The sequence below is a fragment of the Sciurus carolinensis genome, chromosome 17, assembly GCF_902686445.1.
Source record: "Sciurus carolinensis chromosome 17, mSciCar1.2, whole genome shotgun sequence".
NCBI lineage: Eukaryota > Metazoa > Chordata > Mammalia > Rodentia > Sciuridae > Sciurus > Sciurus carolinensis.
Genome location: NC_062229.1, coordinates 24081301 through 24108960, shown reverse-complemented (window position 1 = coordinate 24108960; position 27660 = coordinate 24081301). Strand labels below are relative to the sequence as shown.

The window sequence follows — 27660 nt, the reverse complement described above, 5'->3', positions numbered from 1 at the left end:
CTAAATTCTATCTCTGGGTAAACCTTAAAGGTGGGGGGAGGGGGAAGGAGGAGAGAGACAGAAAAGAGACAGAGAGGATGGAGGTATGGGGGTGGGAGAGGTGTGGCAGGGGAGAGGGAAAGAGGGAGAGAGACAGAGAGACATTCACCACGTTGCCCAGGCTGGCTTTGAACTCCTGGGCTTAGGTGATCCTCCTGCCTCAGCCTCCTGAGTAGCTGGGATTACAAGTGTACACCACTATGCCTGACTGGATAAGCCTTTTTATTTTTGCAGCACTGGAACTAAACCAGGGGCACTCTACCATTAAGTAACATCCTCAGCCCTTTTTTAAAATTTTGAGACAAGTTAAGTTGCTGAGGCTGGCCTCAAACTTGTGATCCTTCTGCCTTAACCTCCCAAGAAGCTGGGATTACACGTGTGCAACCACACTCAACTACATAAGCCTTTATTCAGTTTTGTTTACTGCTGTGGTTGCCTGGCCTCCATACTTCAGTCCATTCCTCAAATACAGTCAAGGACTTCAATACCCATTACTTAAATATCGTCAATGGTTTCCACAGACACATAGGTCCTATGAAGAGTCAGCATAATACCATCCAGCCTCATTTCCAACATCATGAACAGTGGTCTCTAGCTCTGTCATGGCACACTCTTCACAGAGCTGCTGTTACTTATTTATAGGTCTTTTCCTCCAACATACCATGGCCCCTTCCATGATTGAAGACTGGAGTTTAGAATTGGGAAGATTAGAGGTAGGCAAGTTTAGTGTCCTGATGGCTCGGAACACACACTGCCAATAGCATAAAGAGGAGCTGCTTTCTCCCAATCCCTCAAGGACTAGGTAGCCACCAAATGAGAGATCAAAGAAAGAACACTGGAATTTGAGCCAGAAGACCTGAGTTCAAATCTTCCATCAAGAACTTGCCTATTCCAGGGGCTGGGGTTGTGGCTCAGTGGTAGAACACTTGCATGGCATGTGTGAAGCACTGGGTTCAATCCTCAGCACCACATAAAATAAATGAATAAAGGTCATAAAAAATTTAAAAAAAAAAAGGAACTTGCCTGCTCTAGGCCTTAAGAGTTCTTGTTGTAGGGATAAAAAGTTGTAAAGGGCTATATCAACGAACCTACACAATCGAATAACAGAAGGGAGTACCCAGACAGGTCAGCCTAACACTATAGAGTTTTCCTTTGCCCAAGTGAAACACATAATGTGGTCTGCAGAGAGGCTCCTATCAGGCCAATAAGGGATTACTGAAGAGTTCTTAAGGAGAAAAACACCACTTCAGCAGGACACACAAGCTAATAAGCCTATGTTGGGGCAAGAGAGAAGTTGTACATACTCAGGACAGAAAAGGAAGGACTGAGGTTAAGCCTGCAGAGTTTAGTTCCCACATCTACTAAACCTTACCTCTTTTCTGAACACTTCTTTGCTTTTCTTAGCCAGTTCACTAGAGGTGTCTGCTTCTGCTGTTTTGGGCTTTTTTGATGTCTAGAAATAGAAGAGAAAAAACAACAGTGCATGAGAAGTCAGTTTCTGGGTTTTGTGGTCCCAGAATCCTCTTTTCTCTTCCCCCATTCAGGTTACCTGACTCTTTGAATTAGGATTCATTTTAGAAGTCCAATCTTAGGGGAATGGCCTGGAGTCAACTTGACTCCTATGTTTCAAATTTTGTCATCTGGCTCTAGCCTTCTTATAAGTTCCAATCCTCCACCCAAAGTCAAAGTACTCTTTGATGTACTTATATTTCTGGTTGTTTCAGAGTCACTCTCTTTGCAGAACATGCTCCCCACACTGTCAAGTGAGGCCCAGACTAAAGGCGCTTAACCTCTCTTGGATCTGGTATTCTAGAGTTCCTAGACAAAGGCAAATACTCTGTATTGAAAATCCTTGGTAATCATCACCTTCCTCCAAAGGCAAAGTTGGCTGGACTACAGAAGACAATCTTAGCACACAGGAGAGGATCCTTGGAGATTGGTACCTTTAGTTCAAGACTAGAAAGACTAAGGCATCATCATGATATTGGGTGGGGGTGTGGTAAGGGAAGATGAGGGTCATTCAAGTCAATGAATAGTAGATGCTATGACAGAATATATTTTGAGCCAAGATGACATGATGATGATAAACCCAGGAACACTCCCTTGCAGCACTACTAGAGGACAGTCTGCCAAGTTCCCCCTAACCAGGTACTGCCAAGGGGTAGTGATGGGCTAGCAGCTCTGGCATTCAGACCACCTGCCACACAGTTATCTCCTCACAATTTTCCCATTAGCCATCAAGCCTCTTCCCAGTAAATGTGTTTTTCCATGGAAAAGAATAATTATGAACATTCATTTGCCTTTGAATACAAATTACTTCAGAAGGATCCAGAAGCTGCAGCTGATATTACAGATACTTCAAGCTTTTTGCTACGGACCCAGGGCAAAGAAACTTTTATACATCCCCACCCATCCCCCAATCCAATTCCTTTCATTTCCACAAACAGTATGAAGACGTTGCTCAACGCCCTCTGCTCTGGACTGGTTTCCAGAGTGGCACTTCCTTGGCTTTGGGCTGCTAGAAATCAGCTTTCTCTGATTTGCTATACAAGTTTTACATATTTCCCATTTTTCTACTTATTTTCTATGGTGATAGGATAGTGGGGATGTTTGGGTTTGACGGAAGGTATACGAAGAACATACAGATACTATTTCTGTTTTTTGGAAACAAAACAAAAAGCCCTCACTGGCAACTCTATTTTCAAACGTTTGAGATTTTTAATTTTTTCCCCCCAATCGTAGATAGTGTAGGTGTGTTCTACAATAAGATCTCAGGTAGCAAGGGATCAAGAATTATTTGAAGCCCAGCATGGTGGCTCATAGCCTGTAATTCCAGTGGCTCAGGAGGCTGAGATAGGAGAATCTCAAGTTCAAGGCCAGTCTTTGTAACTTAGTGAGGCCCTATGCAACTTAGTGAGAGCCTGTCCCAAAAAACATAGACGGTTGGCAATGTGGTTCAGTTGGTTAAGCACCACCGAGTTCAATTCCAGGTTACCCCTCCATCCAAACAAAGAATTATTTGAGAAAGACAAGGAAACTTCAAAATTCCCCTGGCTATTCTACTGTAGATCTCAGAAGTGAGTAGCAACATCAAGAAGTCAGGAAGTGCTTTCAGGTAAGACAACCAGCTCAGAGTTCCTTGTCCTATGGAAGAGGCCAGAGGCTCAGGGAGGGCACTGTCTACACAGGAATATCCTGCTTTCCTCTGAATAGGATTTGTCTTCAGAAAGCTGGATAAATCCAATACAGAGTTACTAGATTTCTAATTTAATTCCTGACTTGGTGAGGTTGGGTGGGCTTTAAAAACACAGTTATAGAACACAATCCACTGAGCCCTGTCTAGAAGCTCTCTTGTTCCTTTAATGCTAAACAATTAGGACTAAGAAAGGAAAAGTTCAAATGAAGGAAGCCTAAACTTACATCATGGAAATCATGAACCAAAATGAAGTACTCCTGGGAATACTGAAATTTGTGAACCCCATTCCTCTTGGTCTGTCATCTGAAAATGGCATGAGAAAATTTCAGAAACTAACATTTATGGGAGCCCAATGCCAAGCAAAGGAGCCAGAGTTGGTGCCAGAGCTGAAGACAGCATTATTTATTGACATGGAAAACCTTGGGACTGACCCCAAAGTCCCCTTTAATATTTTAGCATTTCTAACAATAAAACTAAGTGGTGTTATTAACCTCTCTAAAAGCCTATTGCCAATTAAAAATCCTTTAGCACCATTAAAGACATCAGACTGGACCAGTGGTCCCTAACATCTAACAAGATTGTTTACAGATATCTGCCTGTATAGCAAGTTGTCTGAGATTTAAGAAAACCACCAGACAGCAGGGTGTGACTCTGACACATGAAAAAGCAAAGTGTTCCCATGTCCTCAGCAATAATTAATTTGCCTTTTCTCTGTGTTGGCTCATTTGGGCCATTAGTCAGTAGAACATTTTGGTGGGAGACTATGGAAGCAGTGGCCAGATGAGAACACATGATGAAATGAGCAGGCAAAGGGGCCTGGCAGAAAGCCAGAGTCTACTGCTTTTAGAAGCTGACCCTGCCTCTACATCTATGTACACTTGGATTCCCTGAAAATCTAGTCCTGAGGTGAATCTTGAGTCTTTCTGACTTAGATGGCAATGGCTTTCAGCTTACCGGGTGGCTCTGGTGCCCACATGCAGACTGTGTAATACAACAAATACAAACTCCATCCTTAATCACACATAGACACAACTATGTCACAAAGTCCATGTGCCCTGAAACTGAGGAGTATAGGCTATTCTAGAAATGGGCCCCCACAAAGGGAGAGCAGAATATACTCAGCTAATGTTTCTCTCTCCCTGAATTTAATTAAATGCTTTTTAGAACATGAAACCTAAAGGATGACTTAATGAGGAACTGTATCTTTTGGGAGCACACACATCCAGAAGGAGGAGCTGAGCCCTTAGAAACACCACACACACAATTCAACCAAAATTCTGAGACACAGGAATCTGAGAGTACATTAATTAAAAGGTTAAGAAAGAAGATACTTGAAAATGCATTGCTTTGGCATTGCTACTATTTTTAGTAGCATAACAAAATAATATTTCACTGGGTGTGTCTAGATAAAATTCTCAACTGCACCTTAATTTGTCAAAAAAAAAAAAAAAGGGGGGGTAAGGGAGTGGTGGGAATGGGAGAACAGGAACAAAAAGATCTCCAAGATACATTCTAACAATAGTATTTCTAAAATCTGGATTACAAGTAGGCTCCATCTGCTTCATTTAAGAGGGAAGCAGAGTTTATAGAAAACCAGGAACTAAAGTTTTTAAAGACATTACTAGCACATGCCTGTAATCCCAACGACTTGGGAGGCTGAGGCAGGAGGATCACAAATTTGAGGTCAGCCTCAGCAACTTAGAGAAGCCCTAAGCAACTTAGTAAGGCCCCATCTCAAAATAAAAAATAAGAGCTGGGAATGTGGCTCATTGGTTAAGCACCCCAGGTTCAATCCTCAGTATCAATTTAAAAAAAAAAAAAAAAAAAAAAAGATGAGTGGCAGCCTAGCTCAGTGGTAGTGCTTGCCTTAGCCCTGGGTTCAATCCCCAGTACTAGCAATGCACACATTACTAGGAACCAGTAGGTCTCCTACTCTGCATCTGCTCTATAAGTGGTTACTTATAATAGTATAGCCCTGGGGTTTCTCTCTGGTTCCCCAAGTGATGAGCAGGCTATGCTGACTGAGCAACACAACCACAGAGATCTGCACTCTGGCTCTGACAATCCCCTCTGAAATGTGATTTCTTAGTTCCTTATTATGAAATTATTTTGCAAACTGACCCAACTCCAAAAATGGGATCCTCAATTGAAAGAACTCTTGGCCCTGATCCCACCTTCTGCAATTCCTTCAATCCCACATATACTCTACAACAATAATTTATTTTACTATAACAGAGAACACTAGTATACTTCATAACTGAATGTTGGGTTTGTTTGTTTGTTTGTTTGTTTGTTTTGGGTGGGGGGTACCAGGGATTGAACTCAGGGACACTCAACGATTGAGCCACATCCCCAGCCCTATTTTGTATTTTACTTAGAGACAGGGTCTCATTAGTTGCTTTAGCACCTCACTTTTGCTGAGGCTGGCTTTGAACTTGAGATCCTCCTGTCTTGGCCTCCCAAGCTGCTGGGATTACAGGCGTGGGACACCAAACCCAGTCTGAATGTTAATTTTAAGCCAGGAGATGGCAGTAAATAAACTGCTCTCAATTGTTCAGTCAGCAATGGGTCTGAGGTTCTCAAAAGGAAGATTTGAACTCACCACAGGATGGATGATGGAAGAGAGTACAAGATGACCAGGAGTAGGGAACAATACTGGAGGAAAACAGAGAAGGAAGGCTCTCACAGATGCTTAGCCTCATCATCAAAAGCTTCTACCACCACCCAGCATTCTTCAAAGCAATCTCTATCCACCACATACCTTCCCTTGGTCATTCCATATACTACTATGTTTCCAACAAGCACTAATTTACTGTTGACTCAAAACTAGATTTGACAACCTACCAGCTATTACTATTCTGAATCCTATAGAGAACTCAAACTCTACACTAAGCTTATCTCTACCTCCTCCTGTTCTTTCCTTTATTTCCTAGAATGAATAGTGGGATTTTTTGTTTTGTTTGTGTGTTTATTTCAGGGATTGAACCCAGGGGCACTTAACCACCAAGTCACATCTCCAGCCCTTTTTTTATTTTGAGACAGGGTCTCAATAAGCTGCTTACAGCTCCACTACATTGCTGAGGTAGGCTTTGAACTTGCAATCCTTCTGCCTCAGCCTTCCAAGCTGCTGGGATTACAGGCATGCACCACCGTGTTGGGCAAACAGTGGGGTCTTATTCACTTATTCATGTAAGCTAACAATGAGGATGGTGGAGCGTCCTTGCTTTTTCCTTACCCACTAGTTTGCCAAGTGCTAAATACTGCCTCTCAAATGTCTTTGCCTGGCTCCCCAGTCATCTCCACTCTGAGTTTCACACTTTGCCTGAACTGTTATAGGACACTTCAATCTGATCTCCCTGTCACTGAGTCTGTTTTTCAAATGGGTCTGTTTCACTAGAGGGACACACAATTGACTGACACCCCTCCACTAAAAGTATTCACATTGACTCCCAGGTACCTATCATATATTAGTCACATTAGTAGGACAGTAAGACCTCAGACAATTTAAATGACTTGCTTTTCCATTTGTGGAGTGGATGGTCCTAGGGATAGAACCCAGAGCCTCACACATACTAGGTAAGCATTCTCCCACAAAAAATTCTCCATATTGTCTTGTTCATCACCCTATACACAACCAAACTCTCATCATACCAAATTATTTTCATTGTTTTCTATATACATTCTGTACTGTTCTACCTTTATTCCTTTGCAAAAACTGCTTATGTACTTCAAATACTCAAACCTAGTAACTTTTAACTATGGATAAAACTGTGTTTTTTGTAACATCTCTGATATATCTTCTTATACTATGATCACTATGCTCTTAAAGTATTTTGTACACACTCACTCTGGCAATTACCCCACTGTATCCTTATAGATCTATTTTTAGCTAAAATTCTGGAAGACCAGGATCCAGTGTTTTGTTTTGTTTTTTTTTTTTAAATAAATGTTTTCAGTTGTTGATGGACCTTTATTTTATTTACTTATATGCAGTGCTGAGAATCAAACCCAGTGCCTCACACATGCTAGGCAAGCACTCTACCACTGAGCTACAACCCCAGTCCCCAGGATCCAGTTTTAATTCTCTTTCAATCTCTAATAACTCACATGAGGTCTGTGAATTAATGAAAACTTACAAACTCACTCTGTACCTTTGAGGGGATTCCTAAGTAAAGGTCCTAAAGATGAAAACTATGGGACATAAATACTTTCCCCAAAGACAGCTTTCTCCTATCTACTGAGATGCTAGTTCAGTGAATACAATTGTGAAGTGTTAGGAAGGACAGATGCAAATAAATACTAGCTATCCAAGTCCCACTTGGACTGTGGAAGACTACGGTCTAGAAAGCGATCCAAAGACTAATAGCTCAAACCTTTGCCTTGTGCTTCAGGGCAAGGTTAGATGGAAGATCAAAGCTCATTTGTTTTCTATCTGATATGTCTTTACCAAAGGGTTAACAATAGAGTATAGAACTCTGGTTTGGATTTTTTCATTAGAAATACAAGAAAAGGTAAAGATGACAAATCACAGATAAAAAGTCTAAGAAACTAATGTACACAGTCAATGTCCAGATAACTTTTTGCAAGAAGTACATGACACTTAAGGAGTTTTAACCTTAGGTAACTCTCTGTATAACTGCCCCCACTCAACAACAAAATCCTCCCTCACAGAACCTTTGTGTACTGCTAGTAGAAACATATAATAGTGCAGTTATTTGGGAAAACCTCAACATTTCTTAAAAAGCTAAACATAACTTTATCCAATGACCAGCAATTCCAGTTCTAGATCTTTACCTAAGAGAAATGAAAATATATGTCCAAAGACTTGCAAAAATGTTTATTCATGTAGCATTATTTATTTTTTTAAGCTACAGGTGGACATAATACCTTTATTTTATTTTTATGTGGTGCTGAGGATCGAACCCAGGGCCTCACGCATGCTCCCCCACTGAGCCACAGGCCCAAAACAAAAGGGTTAAGTGACCATGAACTGAACCCTATAAAACCATGAGTCAAAATAAATTTTTTTCCTTTTAAGATTTTATCTGAGGTATTTGCAACAGAAAGTTGATTAATACACTATAGTCCCTGAGAGCAATAACCTTGCCTCATACTGCTTTTGTATCCCCAGGTCTGGGTGTTTATGTTAAACAGGAACTCAAATGTCTGAAAAGTAACCAAAATGGAAGGGAGGGGGGGAGTAGGATTAATCTCATGCCTGTATGATTTGAAATGTGTTTTTTGGATCCAAAGTTAAGGACAGTGATTAAGGCACTGCCTTTTGGTTGTAATACTTCCAATAGTCTACCCCCTAAACATACATGCACCCACAGAAACAGGAACAGAGATCAGACATAACCTAATAAATATGCATACTGAGTGGTATGGATATAGTAAAGTTTTATGACTATTCTTTTCTTACAGTCAATCACAAACAGTAAGTACTATAACTTAGACTTAAATGTGTATGTGAATTGCCTAAGGGCTTTAGATTCTGATCTAGAAGGAGATGTGGAATAGGGATTGCAATTCTGTAGTTTTAATAGTTGCTGCTGGTCACTGAGTAGACTCACTGTGAAAACCTTAACTCCATGAATCAACTTCTATAGTCAACTACCACCAGAGTTTTTAAAATGCAAAGTTGAATCATGTCAGCAAACTACTTTAAGGGTTTGCCATTACCCAGAAAGAGAATGGAGGTCTAATTGCTTAGAATGGCATGTAAGGCTGCCCTTTCACTGCTGCCACTGCTACTATGACTTCTACTACCACTACTACTGCTTCCTTTTTTTTTGGTATTGGAGGATTAAACCTGGCACCTGCTTGTAATCCCAGTGACCTGGGAGGCTGAAGCAGAAGGATTGCAAGTTTGATGCCAGCCTCAGCAACTTAGCACAGTCCTAGTGAAATGTTGTCTCAAAATAAAAAACAAAATAAAATAAAAGGAGCAGGGGAAGTGGCTCAGTGGTAAAGCACCTCTGGGTTCAATTCCTAATATAAAAACTAAAAACAAAGCAAAACAAAAACCTAGGTATGCTTTGCCACTGAACTGTATTTTTTATTTTGAGATAGGGTATCACTAAATTAGCCAAGTCTGGCCTGGAATTTGTAATCCTCCTGCTTCAACCTCCCAATATCTAGAATTATAGGCTTGCATCACCAAGCCCAGTTTTGGTTTCTACTTCTCAGATCCTACTTTGTGTTTGATTCTTTTGATGAGCTAAATTACCTAACACAATATTTTCATACAAAAAAGGACTTCCCTCTAAACATTAAATAAATAATAGTGGGTTTTATGTGTACTTTTCATTTGCTTTGAAAGGCCTAACTTAACAGACATACATCAAACCGAATGAAATGAAATCACATGAAATGCCCACGAACTAGCTTGGCCTTAACAGAAGATATAGTCTCTAATGTGACCATCTCTGGCCCCAGAGCTCTGTATTATTGTACCAGAGATTTCAGTTCCTATTTTTCAAAAGATAAAGCTAACATAGCTATAAAAGAGGAATTTGTAGGTTTTGTCTGTTTTATTTATTTATTTATTTATTTATTTATTTATTTATTTATTTAATTTTGGGTTCTGGGGATCAAACCCAGGGCCTCAAAATTCTAGGCAAGAGTTCTGCAACTGGACCCACACCTCCAGCCCTTGTTTGTTTATAAGTTTATATATCATTTAAATGGCAACTGCCTAGCAGTCCTGGGCATATTTCAAAATGATTCAAGAAAACATGACAACAGCTGGAGTGAAGTAGCTACATGATTTAAGTGAATCACTTGAAATCTTATCAAGTTTCATGTGAATTTAACTTAATTATGTATTTTTTTTGGCAAACATCAAATACATGGTAAAGAAAGAAAACCATTCCTCCAAAAGTTGATACAAAAGAAGGTAAGAATCTGCTTCTATTTTACTTATCTTTCACTCCAGCTTTCTTTTCTTCCCTCTTCTACCTATCTCTATTAACTTAATTAAATGCCTCTTTTATTTTGAAAATAAAAGAATATTATTCAATAAATTTTAGAACATAGAAAAATAATGGTCACTGATCTCATTTAAGATGCCTCTTCCTTGGAAAGAGCTGAATCTTATTATAAAGTGGAAAAGGATAAAGAGTGGATTTAATTCAATCACAGAGTATTTGATTTATATGACCTCTAATCCCAATTACTGTCTTGTCAGAGGTAAAGATGAGAAATAAGGTTTCTTGCCTGCTCTGCTCTAGTATTTCCATAGTACATTATCCCTACCTCAAATCCTAAAGGAGGTGAGGACAGTCTTATACTTTGGCAAGTTTTTAAAACATAAGCAGTTTAATTTCATTCTAGATCCACCAATATAAAAATAGAAGAACATTAAATTATACCATCCATGTAAGTAAACATTCAGTTCAAAGAGCCAAAACACATGTAGAAAGAAACCAACCATCCATCCATCTCACCATCAAGAAAAATATAGATCTACATGAACTAAAAAGATATCCTTAAAAAAAAAAAAAAAAAAAAAAAAAGATATCCTAAAAGACATTACAAAAGGATGAACACTATGATTGCCTTGGGGCCTCCCTCGTTCTCACTCCTTGCCTTCTGTTACTATTATTAATGCCATATAACACATTTCATGATTGTTCTATTCAAAACAATATATATGTGTGTATACACATACACACACACACACACACTCTCACATACACATCCCTTAAATGAGTAAGTAGCTAGCATGCATCTGAGTCCTTCATGGTCTAAAAAAAATTGTCTGTCTTTTCTGATTTCATCTCTACTTCGACACATGAACTTTCACATAGTTTTTAGAATAAGGAGAAAAAAAAAAAAAGAAAAGCAATTCCAACAGTCATGTGGTCTTGGTTCTCAGTCAGGAAATATATGTGTAAGCCACACTCACCTTCATGGGGTTTTCATCATATGTTGGGGTTCCCAGGTCCATCTCAGCTTCATGCTCAAGGCTGGCATCATCTCCTGGGCTTTCCCAAGTAGGAGGATCCCACTGAGTCTGCCTAGAAGGAGGAAAGAACAGTCATGATGTCATAGCTAGAAAACAGAGTACCTCAGCGTGGGCATTTCTGTTCATATATACATAAAATACAAATGCAACAGGATGGAGAACAAATCAACACCATGAGACTGAGAAAGTTCTGACATCTTAAAATCAGCAATGGGTCTACCCCACACCCATCACTGTTAATATGGTTAACATTGGCTAAGTGCTGAAGACAGTAATAAAGGCAAACATGTTGTGGGCCACTCATCTGTTTGTTTTTGAAACTGGAGATTGAACCTAAGGGTACTTTATCACTATAAGCTATATCCCCAGTTCTTTTTAATTTGAGACAGGGTCCTGCTAAATTGATGAGACTGATCCTCCTGTCTCAGCCTCCTGAGTTACTGGGATTAGAGGCCTGTCATCTCTCCCAGCTCTAACCTGGGTTTCATGTCTGGAAATAGGATTTCACAAAGCCTAAAGAATACAGAGTAGGTATGCCTATGCTATTCCTCTGCAGGGAAAGATATCAGGGTGCTTATATCTAATATGTACTTTGAGAAAAATAAAATAAATCACAACACAACCCTCACAATACTTGGCCATGTGAGAAACATGTTCCTTGCTTGAGGAGTTATCTTGTTTGTAGTTTAATGAATGACAGCACAGAAAAGACATACAGGTTAAAAATTTGTGTCCTCTGCTAAAAATATTCAACTAACTGAAAAAGACTCAGTTGTTCCTCTTAAAAGAATATTTAGAGTTGTTTTGAAAATAAGCAGGCAAAGATTTTAAGCTAGATCTATAGGGTAAAAATTGGAAGGAAGGATATTCATGTTCAGGAGTCTGAAGTCAGCTATCATAGGTAATATTATAAGATAGTCATTTATTTATTTATTAAAATTTTTTAGTTGTAGGTAGATAGAATATCTTTTATTTTTATGTGGTGCTAAGGATCTAACCCAGTGTCTCGCACATGCTAGGCAGGCACTCTACCACTGAGCTACAACCCCAGCCCCAAGGGTAGTCATTTAAATTGTCAAAAGCCTCAAAGGAACTAGCAACTAATCTGGCAGATCAATACTTTCATAGTTTTCTGTCATCCTACCACACCAATCTTTAGTCAGCAACACTAAATGCATTTGATATAAAACACTTTTAACAACGATTGTGAAAAGAGGCTTACATCTGATCTATGGAACTACTTTTAAAAACAGTTTAAGATGTCTACTATAATAGGTTTGTCATTGAGGTGCATGCCTGTAACTTCAGCAACTTGGGAAGCTAAGACAGGAGGATCTCAAGTGCAAAGCCAGCCTTGGCAACTTAGCAGGACCCTATGTCAAGATAAAAGATAAAAGGATCGGGGATGTAGCTCAGTGGTAAAGTGCCCCTAGGTTCCAGTGTTAACCCCTCAAAAAAAAAAAAAAAAAAAAAAAAAAAAAAAAAAAAATTCTACTGTAATAAAAGAACCATAAGCAGTTGTGTGTTTTTTTTGTGGAAACCAAAAAGATACATATTAAAAAATTTCCGTTCTTAGTTTTTAAATAAGGAGAACCTATGGGGAGAAAAAGGGGTAAAGGAAAAGGTACACATATAAATAAGAAATATCATCCTTTTTTAAAGAATGATAGTATGTTAAAAAGCTTGCTTTGGTTTTGAGAAAAACTTTTCTAAACAGAAAGCACAATAGGAAAACACCCAACTAAATGAAACATTTAACTTCTTTATGTTACAAAACATTACAAATAAAAACATTTGTAATATCCTTAATAAAGAGAAAAACACAATGTAGACAAAAAATGAGCAAATGACCCAAACATTACTCAAGATGCAAATTGCCAATAATCTAATGATGATCCCATTTCAATGATAAAAGAGTTGGAAATAAAAAATTACTTCTCACTTATTAGACTTACAAAATGAAGAGGTATCAAGAGGAAGATGGCACTTTTGTACTTTTTTGTGGGAGTATAAATTTGTACAAACTACTTCTAAAAACAGTAAACTGACAAAATTCCTCAGTGTAAAATATGTACCTAATTTGCCTAACAATTCTACTTTTAAGAATCTACTCAGGGCTGGTAATGTAGCTCAATGGAAGGGTGATTTCCTATCATGTTCGAGAACTAGAAAAAACAAAAACAAAAATCTATGGGAAAAATTAGTAAGACTAGTGTTCCTAAGAATGTCTGGAGTTAAAGTAACATAAAAAGATGTGAGGATATACCAATCAGAGTGGGTTAAGTAAAATTTGGTATAAATTGAGCAGGAGTCAGCAAACTTTTTTTATTTTATTTATTTTTTAAATACAAAATTGGAGTGACGAAGTATCTTTGACGTCCTGGGTCACGACTACTCAATTCTGCAACTATAATGTGAATGCAGCCATAGATAATTTCTAAGCAAAGGAACTGGCTGTGTTCTAATAAAATATTATTTGTAAAAACAAGCAGGCAAGATTTGCCAACCCTGCAACAAAGTTCAATCAAGCATATAATGTAGTTCTTTTTGCAATTTTTGTTTTGAGGTTGTCCAGGTAGACCTCAAACTTGTGATCCTCCTGCTTCAGCCACCAGAGTCACTGGGATTATAGGCATGTGCCACAGTGTCCAGTTATTAATTTATTTATATAATAGCAGAAAGTTCTGTAAAATAGATTAAATAAAGCAGACAACAATACATGCATCATAACAATTAACATAAGATTATATATCAATGAAAAAGCTCAGAGACTTACATAGAGTATCCACCTAAAGAGATTTTTTGGGGGGAGGGGGCCACTGGGAATAGAAACCAGGGCTTCAGAAATGCTAGGTACACACTCTATCAGGAAGCTACACCCCAGCCTGTATAAAGATATTTTTTCAAAAAACGTTAAAGGAGTTATCTCTGGATAGTAGTCTAATACTTTTAATTCCCTCTTAATACTCTTCTATTATATTTAATACAATAAACCTAAGTAATTTTTGTCTGAATAAAACAATTTTAACTATTTTCAATTATTTTCTTAGAAAAACATTTTAAGAAAAAGATGAATTTGTTTTTTTACATATATAGGAGTCATCAAACTATGGCCCATGGATCAAATCTATACCACCACTTGTTTCTAAGAAGTTTACTGGAATATAGTTATACCCATATACTTACATCTTGCCTATAATTGCTTATACAACATCAGCAGAATTGAGTAATTATGACAGTAAAAAAGACTGCTTGGGCATGGTGGCACAAACCTATAACCCAGTGACTCACGAGACTGAGGCAAAAGGATCACAAATTCAAAGCCCTATAGAACTTAGCAAGACTCTGTCTCAAAATAAAAAATAACAAAGGAGCTAGGAATATGGCTCAGTAGTTAAAAACACCCTGGATTCAATCCCTGGTTGTTCTTCCCTCCTGCTCCAAAAAAGACTGTTGGTCAGTAAAGCTTAAAATATTAACCCCTTAGTTTTCCCCAAAAGAGTCTTGCAGATTAAAAGTGTACCAAAAACAAGGGCCAAAATTCTAAGGTCCAACATGTATTTTAAAACATGACTCTGTAATTCACTAGCCTTCCAGTCCAATGGGCAGCCAATAATTACAGAACTCGCCTTATTGGGATAGCTTCATTGAATAAGTACAAGCAGACTTGGGGATGCCCATACAGACCCTCTTACCTTGTGATCACATGGTAGTAATAAATCTTCCCTTCTGGATCCCGGGCTGTCTTCCAGTTGGGAGGTAAGACAATGGTTTTTGGTTTGGGAGGAGAAGGGGGTGGCAGATCTAGCAGATTATTTGTCACAACCATTTCAGGCTAAAAAAAACACATACATTTTTCATCAGTGACAGCACTTTCAATTTGGCTCAATAGGATAAAATAGCCCCACTTAAGTAATATTAGATGTATATCTAGTTCCTCTTTAAAACAGGGTTAAAAAAAGGTACAATCAGGGAAATGGGTAAAGATACTACATATTAAGAGCTTCAGAGGTCTGTCAGAAAATCGTTGACAGTGGCTCCAAGTTCACCACATCTAATATATCACATTAAAAAATATTCAGTAACTTAATCATCTAGAACGGTATTTTCCAAATTTAAAAAAACAGTGCTAAATGGCATACACCAACTTCAGCATACTGATTAGCTGAATAGGCTTTTAGATAGACCTCCATCTTCAAACAAAAACAAAAAACAAACAAAAAAAGTCTAAAAAGCAAACATGACAATGTTAAGTTTTGTTTTTTCTGTACTTTTTGTAGGTCTAAAATTTTGTAGCTATGTTTTTAAAATCTTTTTGTTGCTGTTGTTTGTTTTCAAAGTCTTAATTCTGTATTTTGAGACACAAAAATCTTATAATCCTATGTTGAAACCCTAATCCCACCATGACAATATGTGGAGTATGTACAAAACAGGGATGCTCAAAGATTCATGTTTCCTTCAAAGTGGACACATTTTATCTGAGTCTGAGGTCTCAGGTTCCTCTTTAACTGCTAGAGCAAAGATAAAGCTGAAAAAATTATTATTTACTAATTGGATTACATAGAAGAAATAATGAAGGATATATATTCATGTGGTGATTGTATTAGTCTGCTAGGGTTGCTATAGCAAAACACCACAGACTGAGTAGCATAGAGACTAATTTTCTCACAATTCTGGAAACTGAAAGCCCAGGATCAAGGTGTCAGCAAGGTGATCTCTCCTGAGGCCTGTCTGCTTGGCTTGTACATGGCTGCCTTCTTGTAGTGTCCTCACATATTCTTTTTTTCCTGACACATCCTCTGTTGTCACCAAGTCCTACTATATTAGCTTTCTACCCTTATGACCTCAGTGAACCTTAAATAACTCTTAAAAGGTCTTATCTCCAAATACAGTCACAATGAGGTTAGGACTTCAACATATGAATTTTAGGGAAACACTTCAGTCCATTACAGTGATTATAAGATTTTTGTTTTTCAAAATATAGCATTAAGATTTTAAAAACATAGTTAAAAATCTCAGACCTACAGAAAAAACAATGGATAAATGTCAACATTCTATCATGTTTGCCTTTCAAAATTTTGTTTTTGTTTTGAAGATGGAGGCCTAACAGCCCATTCAGCTAATCAGTATGCTGAAGTTGGTGTATGAAAAGTTGAAAAGAGTGCCACTTAAGAATAGTTCAAATCCTTTGGTACTTACTAAATTACTAATTCTTTCCCCACTTGGAAACAATCCTTTCCCTCCCCAAATCCTTATACATTTTTTCCGTACCTTTCATGACACTAAACTTCTGACTACTTTTAATATTATTCATTGTGACTATCACCTTTTATTTGGAATGTCGGTTTATGAGAATAGAAATGGAATTTTCATATTTAAAATGCCTAGAAGGACCCAATTCAGAACAAGCAATCAAATACCTCCTGTAAGTAGTCTCTGCCTTATTCTCCAATTGCTTCACATACACATTATTTCTACTCCATCTCTGCTAACTTTCCTATAGTTTAAAGTCACCATTATTTGCCATATTGCTACAAGAGCCTTCCCCAGAACTATCAAGTGTCCCAAACGTGCTAATTTGATCATGTTACTCTCCTGTTTAGTCTTTCAATTGCTTCCCATGTCAGTCTCTTATTTCCTACTTTATCCCAAAACAGTTAACACCATATACTTCTTCTATATTGTAGACTACCAAAAGGGTCTCTCATTATACAACATATACAGTGAAATAGGCCACACAATTCTATACTCCTGCCTAATCCACGCTGCCTCCATGGACTAATATCATATTCTAGTTCTCAGTAAATGCCAAAAAGTAGATAGTCTAGAAAATGATTACTTAAAAAATTCATCAAGGATAAAAATACAACATGAGTCACAGTAAATAACAAATAAAAAGAATCCTAGAACCAAAATATATACCGACAAACATAACTAAATTCCACAGAATTTTTAAAAAGTTTTTTTTTTTTTTTTGACAGAATGGTTGAGTACATGCCCTCAGGATAACCAAGTGAAATTCAGGACTACCTAAAACAAAACACAAAGAGTACAGTGGGTGGGGGGTGGGGGGAGAGAAAACCTTCTGAAGACAACATAGACAGCCAATGAGTTTTAACAACTGAAATATTTCTTACTGGCTGTAAGGGCTGAGGCTGCCCTGGTGTAACTATTGTAGTCACGGTTGCAGTTGGCTGTACCACCACTCCTTGTGGGTGAGCTGTGAAAATCTGCTGTCCCTGGATATACTGAAGACTTGTCTGAGCATAACTCTAAAAGATAAAATGAAGAGATTCATAATGTATAATTCTCTAGGTCTAATAAAGTAGAGCAGTAACTGACTTCCAAGTTGTCACGATCTTTTTTTGGGGGGTACTGGGGTTGAACTCAGGGGCACTTGACTACTGAGCCACATCCCAGTCCTTTTTATTTTTTATTTAGAGACAGGGTCTCACTAAGTTGCTTAAGGCCTAAGTTGCTGAGGCTGGCTTTGAATTTCAATCCTCCTGCCTCCTGAACCACTGGGATTACAAGTATGCACCACCATGCCTGGTGGTTAGTTGTCATGATCTTACTAAAAGATTCATGCATACACACATCCATATATATTGGAGGGGAGGGTGATAACTGGGGATTGAATCCAGGGGCACCTAACCACTGTGCCACATCCCCAACCGTCCCTTTTTTAAAAAATTATTTTTTAGTTGTAGATGGACACAATACCTTTATTTTATATATGTATGTTTCTGTGGTGCTGAGGATCAAACCCAGTGCCTTACATGTGCTAGGCAAATACTCTACCAATGAGCTACAACCTCAGCTCCACCTCCCTCCCTTCCTAATATTTTATTTTATTTAGAGACAGGGTCTTGCTTAGTTACTTGGGTCTCGCTAAGTTGCTGAGGCTGGCTTTGAACTCACCACCCTCCTGCCTAAGCCTCCCAAGCTGCCAGGATTGTAGGTGTGAGCCACCGAGTCTGGTTCATGAATACATTTTTATAAACTTTTCATGGGTATATCTGGACACAAATGTGTAAAACAAACTTGTTCCAAATGCAACAGTGTCTTTTTGAATAATACCCTCTTCAATTGCTTTTTCACTTTATTATAAGAAAAAAGTAAACCTATTTTTTGTTGTTGCTCATGTTCAATTGTTTCACTTTCAAAAGAGACTGAAATGACAAAGCTCCACTCCTACAATTAAAAAAAAAAAACCTGCACATTGCTCTTTGCACGAAGTCTTTTTGCTATCAACTAGTAATAACTAACAGGTTGTTCTGACTAGATAAGACCAAAAGGAGTGATTCCTAGTACAGGAAATAAGACGACGAAATTTTAGGCTAGTTTTTGTTGTTGTTTGTTTGTGGTCTATTATACAAACTTATTAAGACAGCAAAATTTAATGCAACTAAAATTCATACCAAACACTGATTTATACAGTACATTAGGATGAAGAGAGTCATTTTACACACATTATTTCATTCAGATTATACACACTCATTTCAGATCAGAGGTAGGTATTGCCCATGCCAGGAACTGCATAAGAAATAAGTACCACGTCTATGACTTAAACCTACTCTACAATTATTTCTCAATCATAGAAAATCTTTTTAAAGAATAAGTGACAAGAAACTTGAGAAATAACCTTGCTGTATTAAGAGGTGGCAAGTGCTAAGGAGTTTAACAGATACATACCCTGTGTTTAAGGATAGATTTTAAACCTATGTGCTGAGATCCTACCAGGTAAAATGATTCAGAAGCATTAACTGATAAGTACTTCAAATACAAAATATAACAATTTTAAATGATACCAGTAAAAAACCCAAGGGTAGCGTCAGAAGGCCAATGTAGTTACCTATAAAAGATTTGGGGTTATTAATTTGTATGTGGGGGTGGGACTGGAGACTGAACCCAGGGCCTCCTGCTCTCTACCACTGGATTATATTTCCAACCCCCAGATCAAAACAGGTCTCCCCTTTTTCAATTGATAAATTTCACTAAACTGCCCAAGCTGGCTTTGAACTTGTGATTCTCCTGCCTTAGCCTCCTGAGTTGTTGGGATTATAGACATGAACCTCTGTGCTGGGTTATATGAATAACTTTTGAGAGGACACAGCAAAAAGGAAAGGAATAATACTTGATGCAATATTCTGAAATAGCTTAATCAACACAGAAAATAAATCATATCCAATGTTAATTGTTTGGCAGAACTATCAACAGAATATTACAAGCCTAAGAGGCAAAATATATATTTACTCTTTCATTTGAATAAATTGCTTCAAGATATTTGACATAAGATGGGAAATATTTTTAATTTATCTTATAGAAAGTTATCTCCCACCTAATTCCTGTCCCAAAGCCTAGGAACTAGTAAAACCAAAAACACTTAACACTTGATGCATAACTTTTTATCTTTTTTAATATCTTTTAGATTGATAGACCTTTATTTTATTCATTTATTTATATGTGTGCTGAGAATTAAACCTAGTGCTTCACACATTCTAGGCAAGCACTCTACTACTGAGCAGCAACCCTAGCCCCTTGATGTACATATCTTGATGATAAAGAGAAGTCAGTTTATAAGCGGTACTACCAGCAAAGATTACTAAATAATGTTTTAGAAGTCAAAAAGTATACTCTAGCCTGGTGTGTTGTCATGCATATCTATAATCCCAGCAACACAGGAGGCTGAGGCAGGTGCATTACAAGTTTTGGGCCATCCTAGGCAACACAGTGAGAGCCTATCTCAAAATTAAAAAATAAAAAGGGCTGGGGATAAGCTCAATGGTAAAGCAACCCTGGGTTCAATCTCCATTACAGGGGGCATCTTACATGATCAGATAGTTAAGTAGGGCTCATTATGTAGACATTTTAATTTTAATGATTACTGTGGAATAAAGCTGTGGTTTCTCTAGCACGAAGACTCACTCCCAATGTTAGCTATGAGATAACTTCTAAATTGAAATGACATTATTTAGCTTGGCTTTTATTCCCTGTGTTTATGAGAAGAGGCTCCAAATTCTACCTGTTTCTAAAATGCAGAAGATATGTTTAAAGGATGACAATTTACCATCAGGAATAATACAGGAAAATAATTCTCAAAGAAAATGTCAAAAAATGATGAACAATATCAGTCATTTAACTACAAATCACCCAATACTGCAACATTCATTAAGAGATATGTTGTTGTTGTTGGTTTTGTACTAAGAATTTTGCCCAGGGATGCTTTATCACTGAGCTACATTCCCAGTCCTTTTTATTTTGAGACAGTGTCTCACTAAATGGTTGAAGCTGGCCTTGAACGTGCTTGCAATCCTCCTGCATCAGCCTCCTGAGTCACTAAGATTATAGGTGTTCATCACTACACCCAGCAGGTATCTATAATGAACATTTTTAGGGATCTATAGTATCTTTCCCTATACAAAGTAGTTAATAATCATATGCTAATATCAAAACTAATAACAGTGATATCTACTTTACATTTTTTTTTTAAAAAGGACTTATCAGGTTTACATAAACCAAAAAGGGAAAACTGGTTTGTAGTCCAAATGGAATACTGCAGAAGATGTATACAATTTCTAAGACATATGCAAATAACATATATTTGTTGAATTTATTTGCTGGCAAAAAACCTGTAGCAGATGGTATTGCCTTTTCAGACGCCTTGAAATTACATAAAAACTTATTTTTAAAATATAAATCCAGCTAGAAATGTTTTTTAAATGTGATTTTCAAAGCAAATTACAAAAGAAAACAAAGTTCAGTATGTCAGAGAAGGAAAAATCTCATTGTTCTGCCTGCCCTATTTCTGGGGGGGGATTACTAATACTTTATATTTGAATTGTCACTGTGTAATGTAAAAAAATTATAGTCTAAGCACTCAATTTTTTGAGATACGATTTATTATAACTTTTTAAGAATAGGTCATTCATTAATATTTCAAAACCACTATAACTTACATGACCTTGGTTAAAATTGAGCTTCTAAGTTTATGCACGTACAGTAAAAAATGAAAGTCACTTTCTGATTACACATTTGCTCCAAATGTCATACTCATGACACACAAATGACTGAAGCCTAGCTAACCTAAATGTAATTTCATGAAAGGTTCTGATCCAGAACCACCCAGTTAAATTACTTCTGAATTCCTGACCCACAGAAACTGTAAGATAGTAATAATTACTTGTTTTCTTAAGTTTTGGAACAATATTTTGTACAATAGATAATCAATATATATAATGTACGATGTGTGTGCATGTGTACACCCAAAATCAATATATATATTATTGTTCTAGAAACTGGTGTTACTGCTCAGAGGTAGAGCACTTGACTAGCATGTGCAAGGCCCTATAGTTGATCCCCAGCACTGGAAAGAAAATAAAGATCTATATATACAAGAAATCGAGGGTTGGGGAGATAGCTCAGTTGGTAGAGTGCTTGCCTTGTAAGCACAAGGCCCTGGGTTCGATCCCCAGCACCCAAAAGAAAAAAAAAAAAAAGAAATCGATGGCAGGATTTCTCCCTTTGTACCAGGTTTAATTAACATCCTATGAACATACTATAAGACAGAAATAGAGGTTCCAGAACTAGTTACCTGTACAATTGGTGGAGTTGTCTGTGAATAAGGAGATGTCACACCATAGACGGTTGGACACGTCTGTCCTTGATAATATATGGTTGCTTGAGATTGTGCAGGAGAGTACTGCTGCTGTACACTGACGGATTGTTGGTTTGAATCCCAAACACTATAATTTTGTCCCTGGACTGGGCCTGGGGCTGGTACTGGCATGACAGCAACAGTGGAGTCCTGGTGTACCACACCATCACTCTGGGCCACATACTGTGAACTGGAAACTTCCACAGGGGCTGCTGCATGTGGTACCACTGGCACTGGTGGGGGGGCAGTAAGGGGTTCTGTAGAATGTCCCACTAAGGGCTGAGCATGATCATAAGGAGCAGGAGAACACACAGGTTCCATGCTGGGCGTGGGCAGGAGCACCTTTCCAGCATTAGGGTTGCTGGGATCCACATATGCCTGCATGGGATAACCTGGTGGATAGCCAGCAAAGGGGTGATGAGGGGCATTATAGCCAAGAGAGTCATAGGGCAGTGGTGATGTCATTCCCAGGTTCTGCATCTGCTGCTGCTGTTTCTGAGCCTCCCGCTGAGCCACCTCTTGCTCAAACAGCTTCCGGCGCTCCTCTGTAGAAAGTTTGTTACGGTCTTTAATTCGTACTTTCTTTTTAGAAGTTGGTGTGTCATATCTAGAACGAAAAAATAAAAGGAACACAAAGTTACTCACTAAATTGTGGATGTAATCAAAGCACTAATATATATTATCATGCCATTCATTACTCAACCACTAATCATAACAATTCCTATTTGGCACTGGTTAAAAAATCATACTCAAAACTAGTTAAAAAGTCCTGCACAGAGAACCTCAAGAAAATCAATACTTATATGAAAATAACTTCACCTCTATTCTTAGATTTTATTTTATTTATTTATTTATTTATTTTTTTATTTATTTTTTGGGTGCTGGGGATTGAACCCAGGGTCTTGTGCTTGCAAGGCAAGCACTCTACCAACTGAGCTATCTCCCTAGCCCCTATTCTTAGATTTTAAACTTCAAATTAAAGATACATAATAGCAGTCTATTGTTCTTCATGGGTGAAGACTACTCTAACAATAAATTTTGAAATTTAAAAGAAAAATGTAAGTATCATGAGCCAAGAAATAATCTAAAACTCAATTCAATTCAGTAGACCTAAAGTCCAAAGTATGGTTAAGCAGGAGATTAGATTTAAAGAGAATTAATAACTTGAGAGAGAAGCTTCAACAAAAAGTTCAATGAATTCCAATCAGATAAAAGAAGAAGAAATCTTCAAATAAACATTCAGTACAACACCTAAGACATAACATCAGATTACTTTGAAGTATAATAATAATTAGACAATAAATTTCACAAAATAGTGAAGAAAGAATACGAAAGAATAGGGTCAAAGTGTTCAGTTCAGAGGAACTGTTAAGACCTGGATACTGCCCCAATATTCACAACAGCAGAAATGTTAAAACAATTCCAATGTCTGTCAACTGATACATTATTTATAAAGTAGACAACAGCGGAAATGCTAAGGCATTCCCAATGCCTATCAACTGATAAATTTATAAACTAGATTGCCTCTAAACAATGGAATACTACTCAGACATGCAACAAGAGGGATGAACTTAATATGCAATATGGTGAATAAAAGAAGGCAGATGAAGTACTGTATACTATATGCTACCATACAAATGACATTCTGGAAAATATAAAACTAGAGAGTTAGAAAGCAGATCAGAATTTGCCAGGAAATTAAGGATGTGGGAAGAACTAATTACAAAGGGTCAGAGGTAATCTTTTGAGATGATCAAAGTGTTCTGTATCATGACTATGGTGATGGTTATATAACTATGCATATATGTGTGTTTATTTGACAAAAATCACTGAATTCACTTACAAGGGTGGTGGGCGGGGTGGTACTGGGATTGAACCAAGTCCTTTTTGTTTTTTTATTTTGGAACAAGCTTTCTCTAAGTTGGCCAGGCAGGCCTGGAACTTGTGATCCTCCTACCTCAGTGTCCCCAGTAGTTGAGATTACAAGCATGTGCTACTGTGTGCAGTTACAATGGTGAAACTTGAAGTAATTTATACTTGCTAATAAAATAAAGATGATTTTTTAAAATGAGGGTGAGCAATACAAACCAAAAAATGAAGAGACTTTTTAAGTATTTTCCTTAAGGATATTGTTTTTTTAGACTTTCATTAAACTAAAACACCAGTTAAAGGATTGCCACAATGTATGTGAAAAACTATAATGTTACAAACTATCAGACTCAGGTTGAAAGAAAAGGGGGATAAAAAGATACCTGTTAAATCCTTACCAAATAGAAGACAGTATGCTTCTACTAATATCAAAGAAAAGGGAATTTAAGATAGACTATAAAACAAGTATAAATAAAATTTAAAACTTATCATACAGAATAAATGATAACTGAAAGCTTAGCACCCCAAAAATTAAACACATATTGAAAATAAAAATGGAAATTAGAAGAGAATCCACTCAAATTAAAAAAAAAAAAAATTTTTTTTGCAGTGCTGGGGATTCAAATTAAGAATTTAAAAAACCCAGTTAAATAAACCTAAAAAAAGAAGGAAACAAACTTATCAAGGAAATTAATTTCAAGATAAAAAATATCATTCTGTGATTTGTATTGGAAATGCTGCCAGGAAAAACAAGAACAAGGTGTAAAGACTGGAAAGGACAAAGAAAAATTCCAAATAATACGAAGTGTTGACATACAAAGATTAAAAAATTGGGGGATAAACCCCATACAAATTATTGAAATTAGTTAAGTTCTATATGGTCAACAGTATGTGAACATAAACTGAGTATCTAAACACCACTAACATACCAAAAAGCTAACAAAAAAAGTTTCCTAGAAAGAAATACACCACAGATATATATTAATTCTTTTTTGAGAAAACTATAAATTTGATTAAAGAAAAATCTTTATTAAAAATATTAAAGGGGTGGAGGGGGGCAAGAATGGAGGAAGAAGGGACTGTATAGAGGGAAAAGAGGGATGGGAGGGGTGGGGGAAGGAAAAAATAACAGAATCAAAAACTATTACCCTATGTAAATGTATGATTACACAAATGGTACACCTCTACTTCATGTACAAACAGAGAAACAAGATGTATTCCATTTGTTTACAATAAAAATAAATTAAAAAAAAAAAACATTAAAGAAGCTGTGCACAGTGGTACATGCCTGTAATCCCAGTGGCTCAGAAGGCTGAAGCAGGAGGATCTCAAATTCAAAGCCAGCTTTAGCAACTTAGTGAGGACCTGAGGACCTAAGCACCTTAGGAAGACCCTGACTCAAAATAAATTTTTAAAGGGCTGGGGATATGGCTCTGTGGTTGAGTGTCCCTAGGTTCAATTCGCAGTACCAAATAAACACACAAACAAATAAATATTAAGGAAGGCCTAACTAGACAGAGATATGAATATTCAAAATTATAATTATGTCAAGTCTCCACAGACTTCTTCCCTTTTTAAAAATTAATTAATTAAATTTTAAGGTGTAGGCCAACAAGCAGATTCTAAGAAAGAGTAAAAGAAAAGCAAAAACAAGATATCCCAGAAGAAAATCAAGAAGGTCTAGGTAGAGAGACTGACCTGCTTCCTACTAAGACTTCACATAAGCTAGAGTCATTAAGAGCCAATAAATAGATCCTCCCATATATGAAAACTTGCTGGAGTGAGGCAGGACTGCACATTAGTGAAGAAAGGATGGGCTTTCAAGTAAATGGTGCTAGACAATTCGGTATTCACTTGGAGAAAAAACAAAAAACAATGAAACTGGATCCCTGCTTTATCTAATATACAAATAATGGGTTTATTTCTCTTTAAAAAAATTGATTCAAGACTTATTTCCCTTTTATAAAAAGTCCATAAAAATATCACCTCAAGGTTAGGGAAGGATTTTTAATTTTTTTTTTTATTATTATTGTATTTTTTGCAGTGCTGAAGATTGAACCCAGGGCCTTCTGAATGCTAGGCAAGTATTCTACTACTGAGCACATCATCTCCAGTGCTTGAAAGAATTTTTTAAAACACAATAAACACTAACCATAAAGGAAACATACAACAATTTGATAATATTAAATTATATCATAATTAACAAATTCTGTATATCAAGATACAAAAAGTCAAAATACAAGCCATTAACTGGGAGAAAACACTTGCAAAAATTATCACCAAAATAGTATTTAGAATATATGGTGTGTGTGTGTATATCTCTATATCTAGAGATGTATATACACAGATACATATATAAATATAGGTGTGTATGTGTGTTTATATATACACAAACATATATACTTATATATTTAGGATATATATATATATGTATATCTCATAAATGGACACTTATAAAGATACTTCACAGAAAAGAAAATATCCAAAACACACATGACAAGATATTCAATCTAAGTGCTTGTTTTGGCAGGATATATACTAAAATTGGAACAACACAGAGAATATTAGTATGGTTCCTGCACCAGGATGACACAAATTCATGAAGCATTCCACATTAAAAAAAAAAAAAAAAGATATTCAATCTATTTGGTAATTAGGAGAATACAAATTCAAATCACAGTGAGCCACCATTACACACTTAGACAGGTTCACATTAAAACTTCTGGCAGTTGTATATGAACATCCTATATCAGTATCTTAAAAAGAAAATTTAACTTAAAAAGAGAACTCTGGAATAACTGTTTTCTAGTCCTCAGTGGATGGTTATGTGGTTTGTTTCTCTATCAGCACTAGAGAGTCTCTGAAATTTTTATTTTATTATTTTTAAAATTTTATTTATTTTGGTACTAGGGATTAAACCCATGGGCACTTAACACTTTATCACTGAGCTACATTCCCACTCTCTTTTATTATTTCTAGAGTGGGATTCTGGAATCTGCTTTGTTTTTTCCCTCTGATATTTTCAAATCAGCATTTTGATTGGTATGGCACAAGAATCAGTAGAAAATCAAGTACTTTTTCTTTCCTTTCTTCATTCCCTCCATCTTTTTTTTTTTTTTTCCCCCTTGGTACCAGGGATTGAATCCACAGGTGCTTAACCACTGAATCACATCCCCAGCCCTTTTTTATTTTGAGAGAGGGTCTCACTAAATTGCTTAGGGCCTTGCTAAGTTGCTGAGGCTGGTCTCAAACTTGCAACTGTTCCTGCCTCAGTCTCCCAAGTTGCTGGGATTACAGACACACACCACTATGCCTGGCCTGGCAAAGTCCTGACTTTTGAAGAATTGCCATTGCTTTAGAAGTGTTACCAACTTTCATTTCCCTTTAAAAAAAAAAAAAATTTTGGTTCTCTACACAGCATTTACATTATTAAACAGAAACTATTCAAGTACCAAAACTCTACTAAATCTTTACAGCTATTATTACTAACAAAAGAGAATTTGTCTTAAGATTTATGTCAGTAAAATTTTATACTCATTCGTCAAGAGAAGGTACTAATTCCAAAGCCACCGGGTCCAAAGCAATAAGCAGATTTGGAGGGATAATCGCATATGACTTAGGTACTTTCTGTTTTGTCCAAAAAAGAGAAAAAACTCATATGTCACTTACCTGTCATCTGGTCTTTTTGTTCCCCGCTCATAGGCAGAAGAGGGTGGTGAGAGGGAGCCCCTTCGTTTCCTTTTCTCTTTATTTTGAGTTTGCTTATCTGGGTCTCTCTCTCTTGACCTGTTAGGAGTCTTTGGGGCAGCTGTTTGATCTCTAAAGCCAATAGCATCCCTTCCCCGTTCGGTTACTAAAAGAAAAAAGATTTTTAAATAGTTTACTTGGTAGACTTTTCTCAATTATAAAAGTATACCAATTGTATAATTA

The 27660-nt window shown here is 36.9% G+C and overlaps 1 protein-coding gene and 1 non-coding gene across 2 annotated transcripts in view; one reads left to right on the top strand and one right to left on the bottom strand.

The window, feature by feature from the left end:
* Window positions 1-27660, bottom strand: part of Setd2 (SET domain containing 2, histone lysine methyltransferase) — a 119131-nt gene that overhangs the window by 2265 nt on the left and 89206 nt on the right. The window contains 6 exon segments of the mRNA XM_047532334.1: window positions 1412-1492; window positions 11145-11256; window positions 14900-15039; window positions 17342-17476; window positions 21799-22468; window positions 27400-27583. Coding sequence (XP_047388290.1) covers window positions 1412-1492; window positions 11145-11256; window positions 14900-15039; window positions 17342-17476; window positions 21799-22468; window positions 27400-27583 — 1322 coding nt within the window.
* LOC124969642 (U6 spliceosomal RNA) lies at window positions 26245-26349 on the top strand. The gene has a single exon (XR_007106015.1). It is a non-coding gene; the product is annotated as a U6 spliceosomal RNA (small nuclear RNA).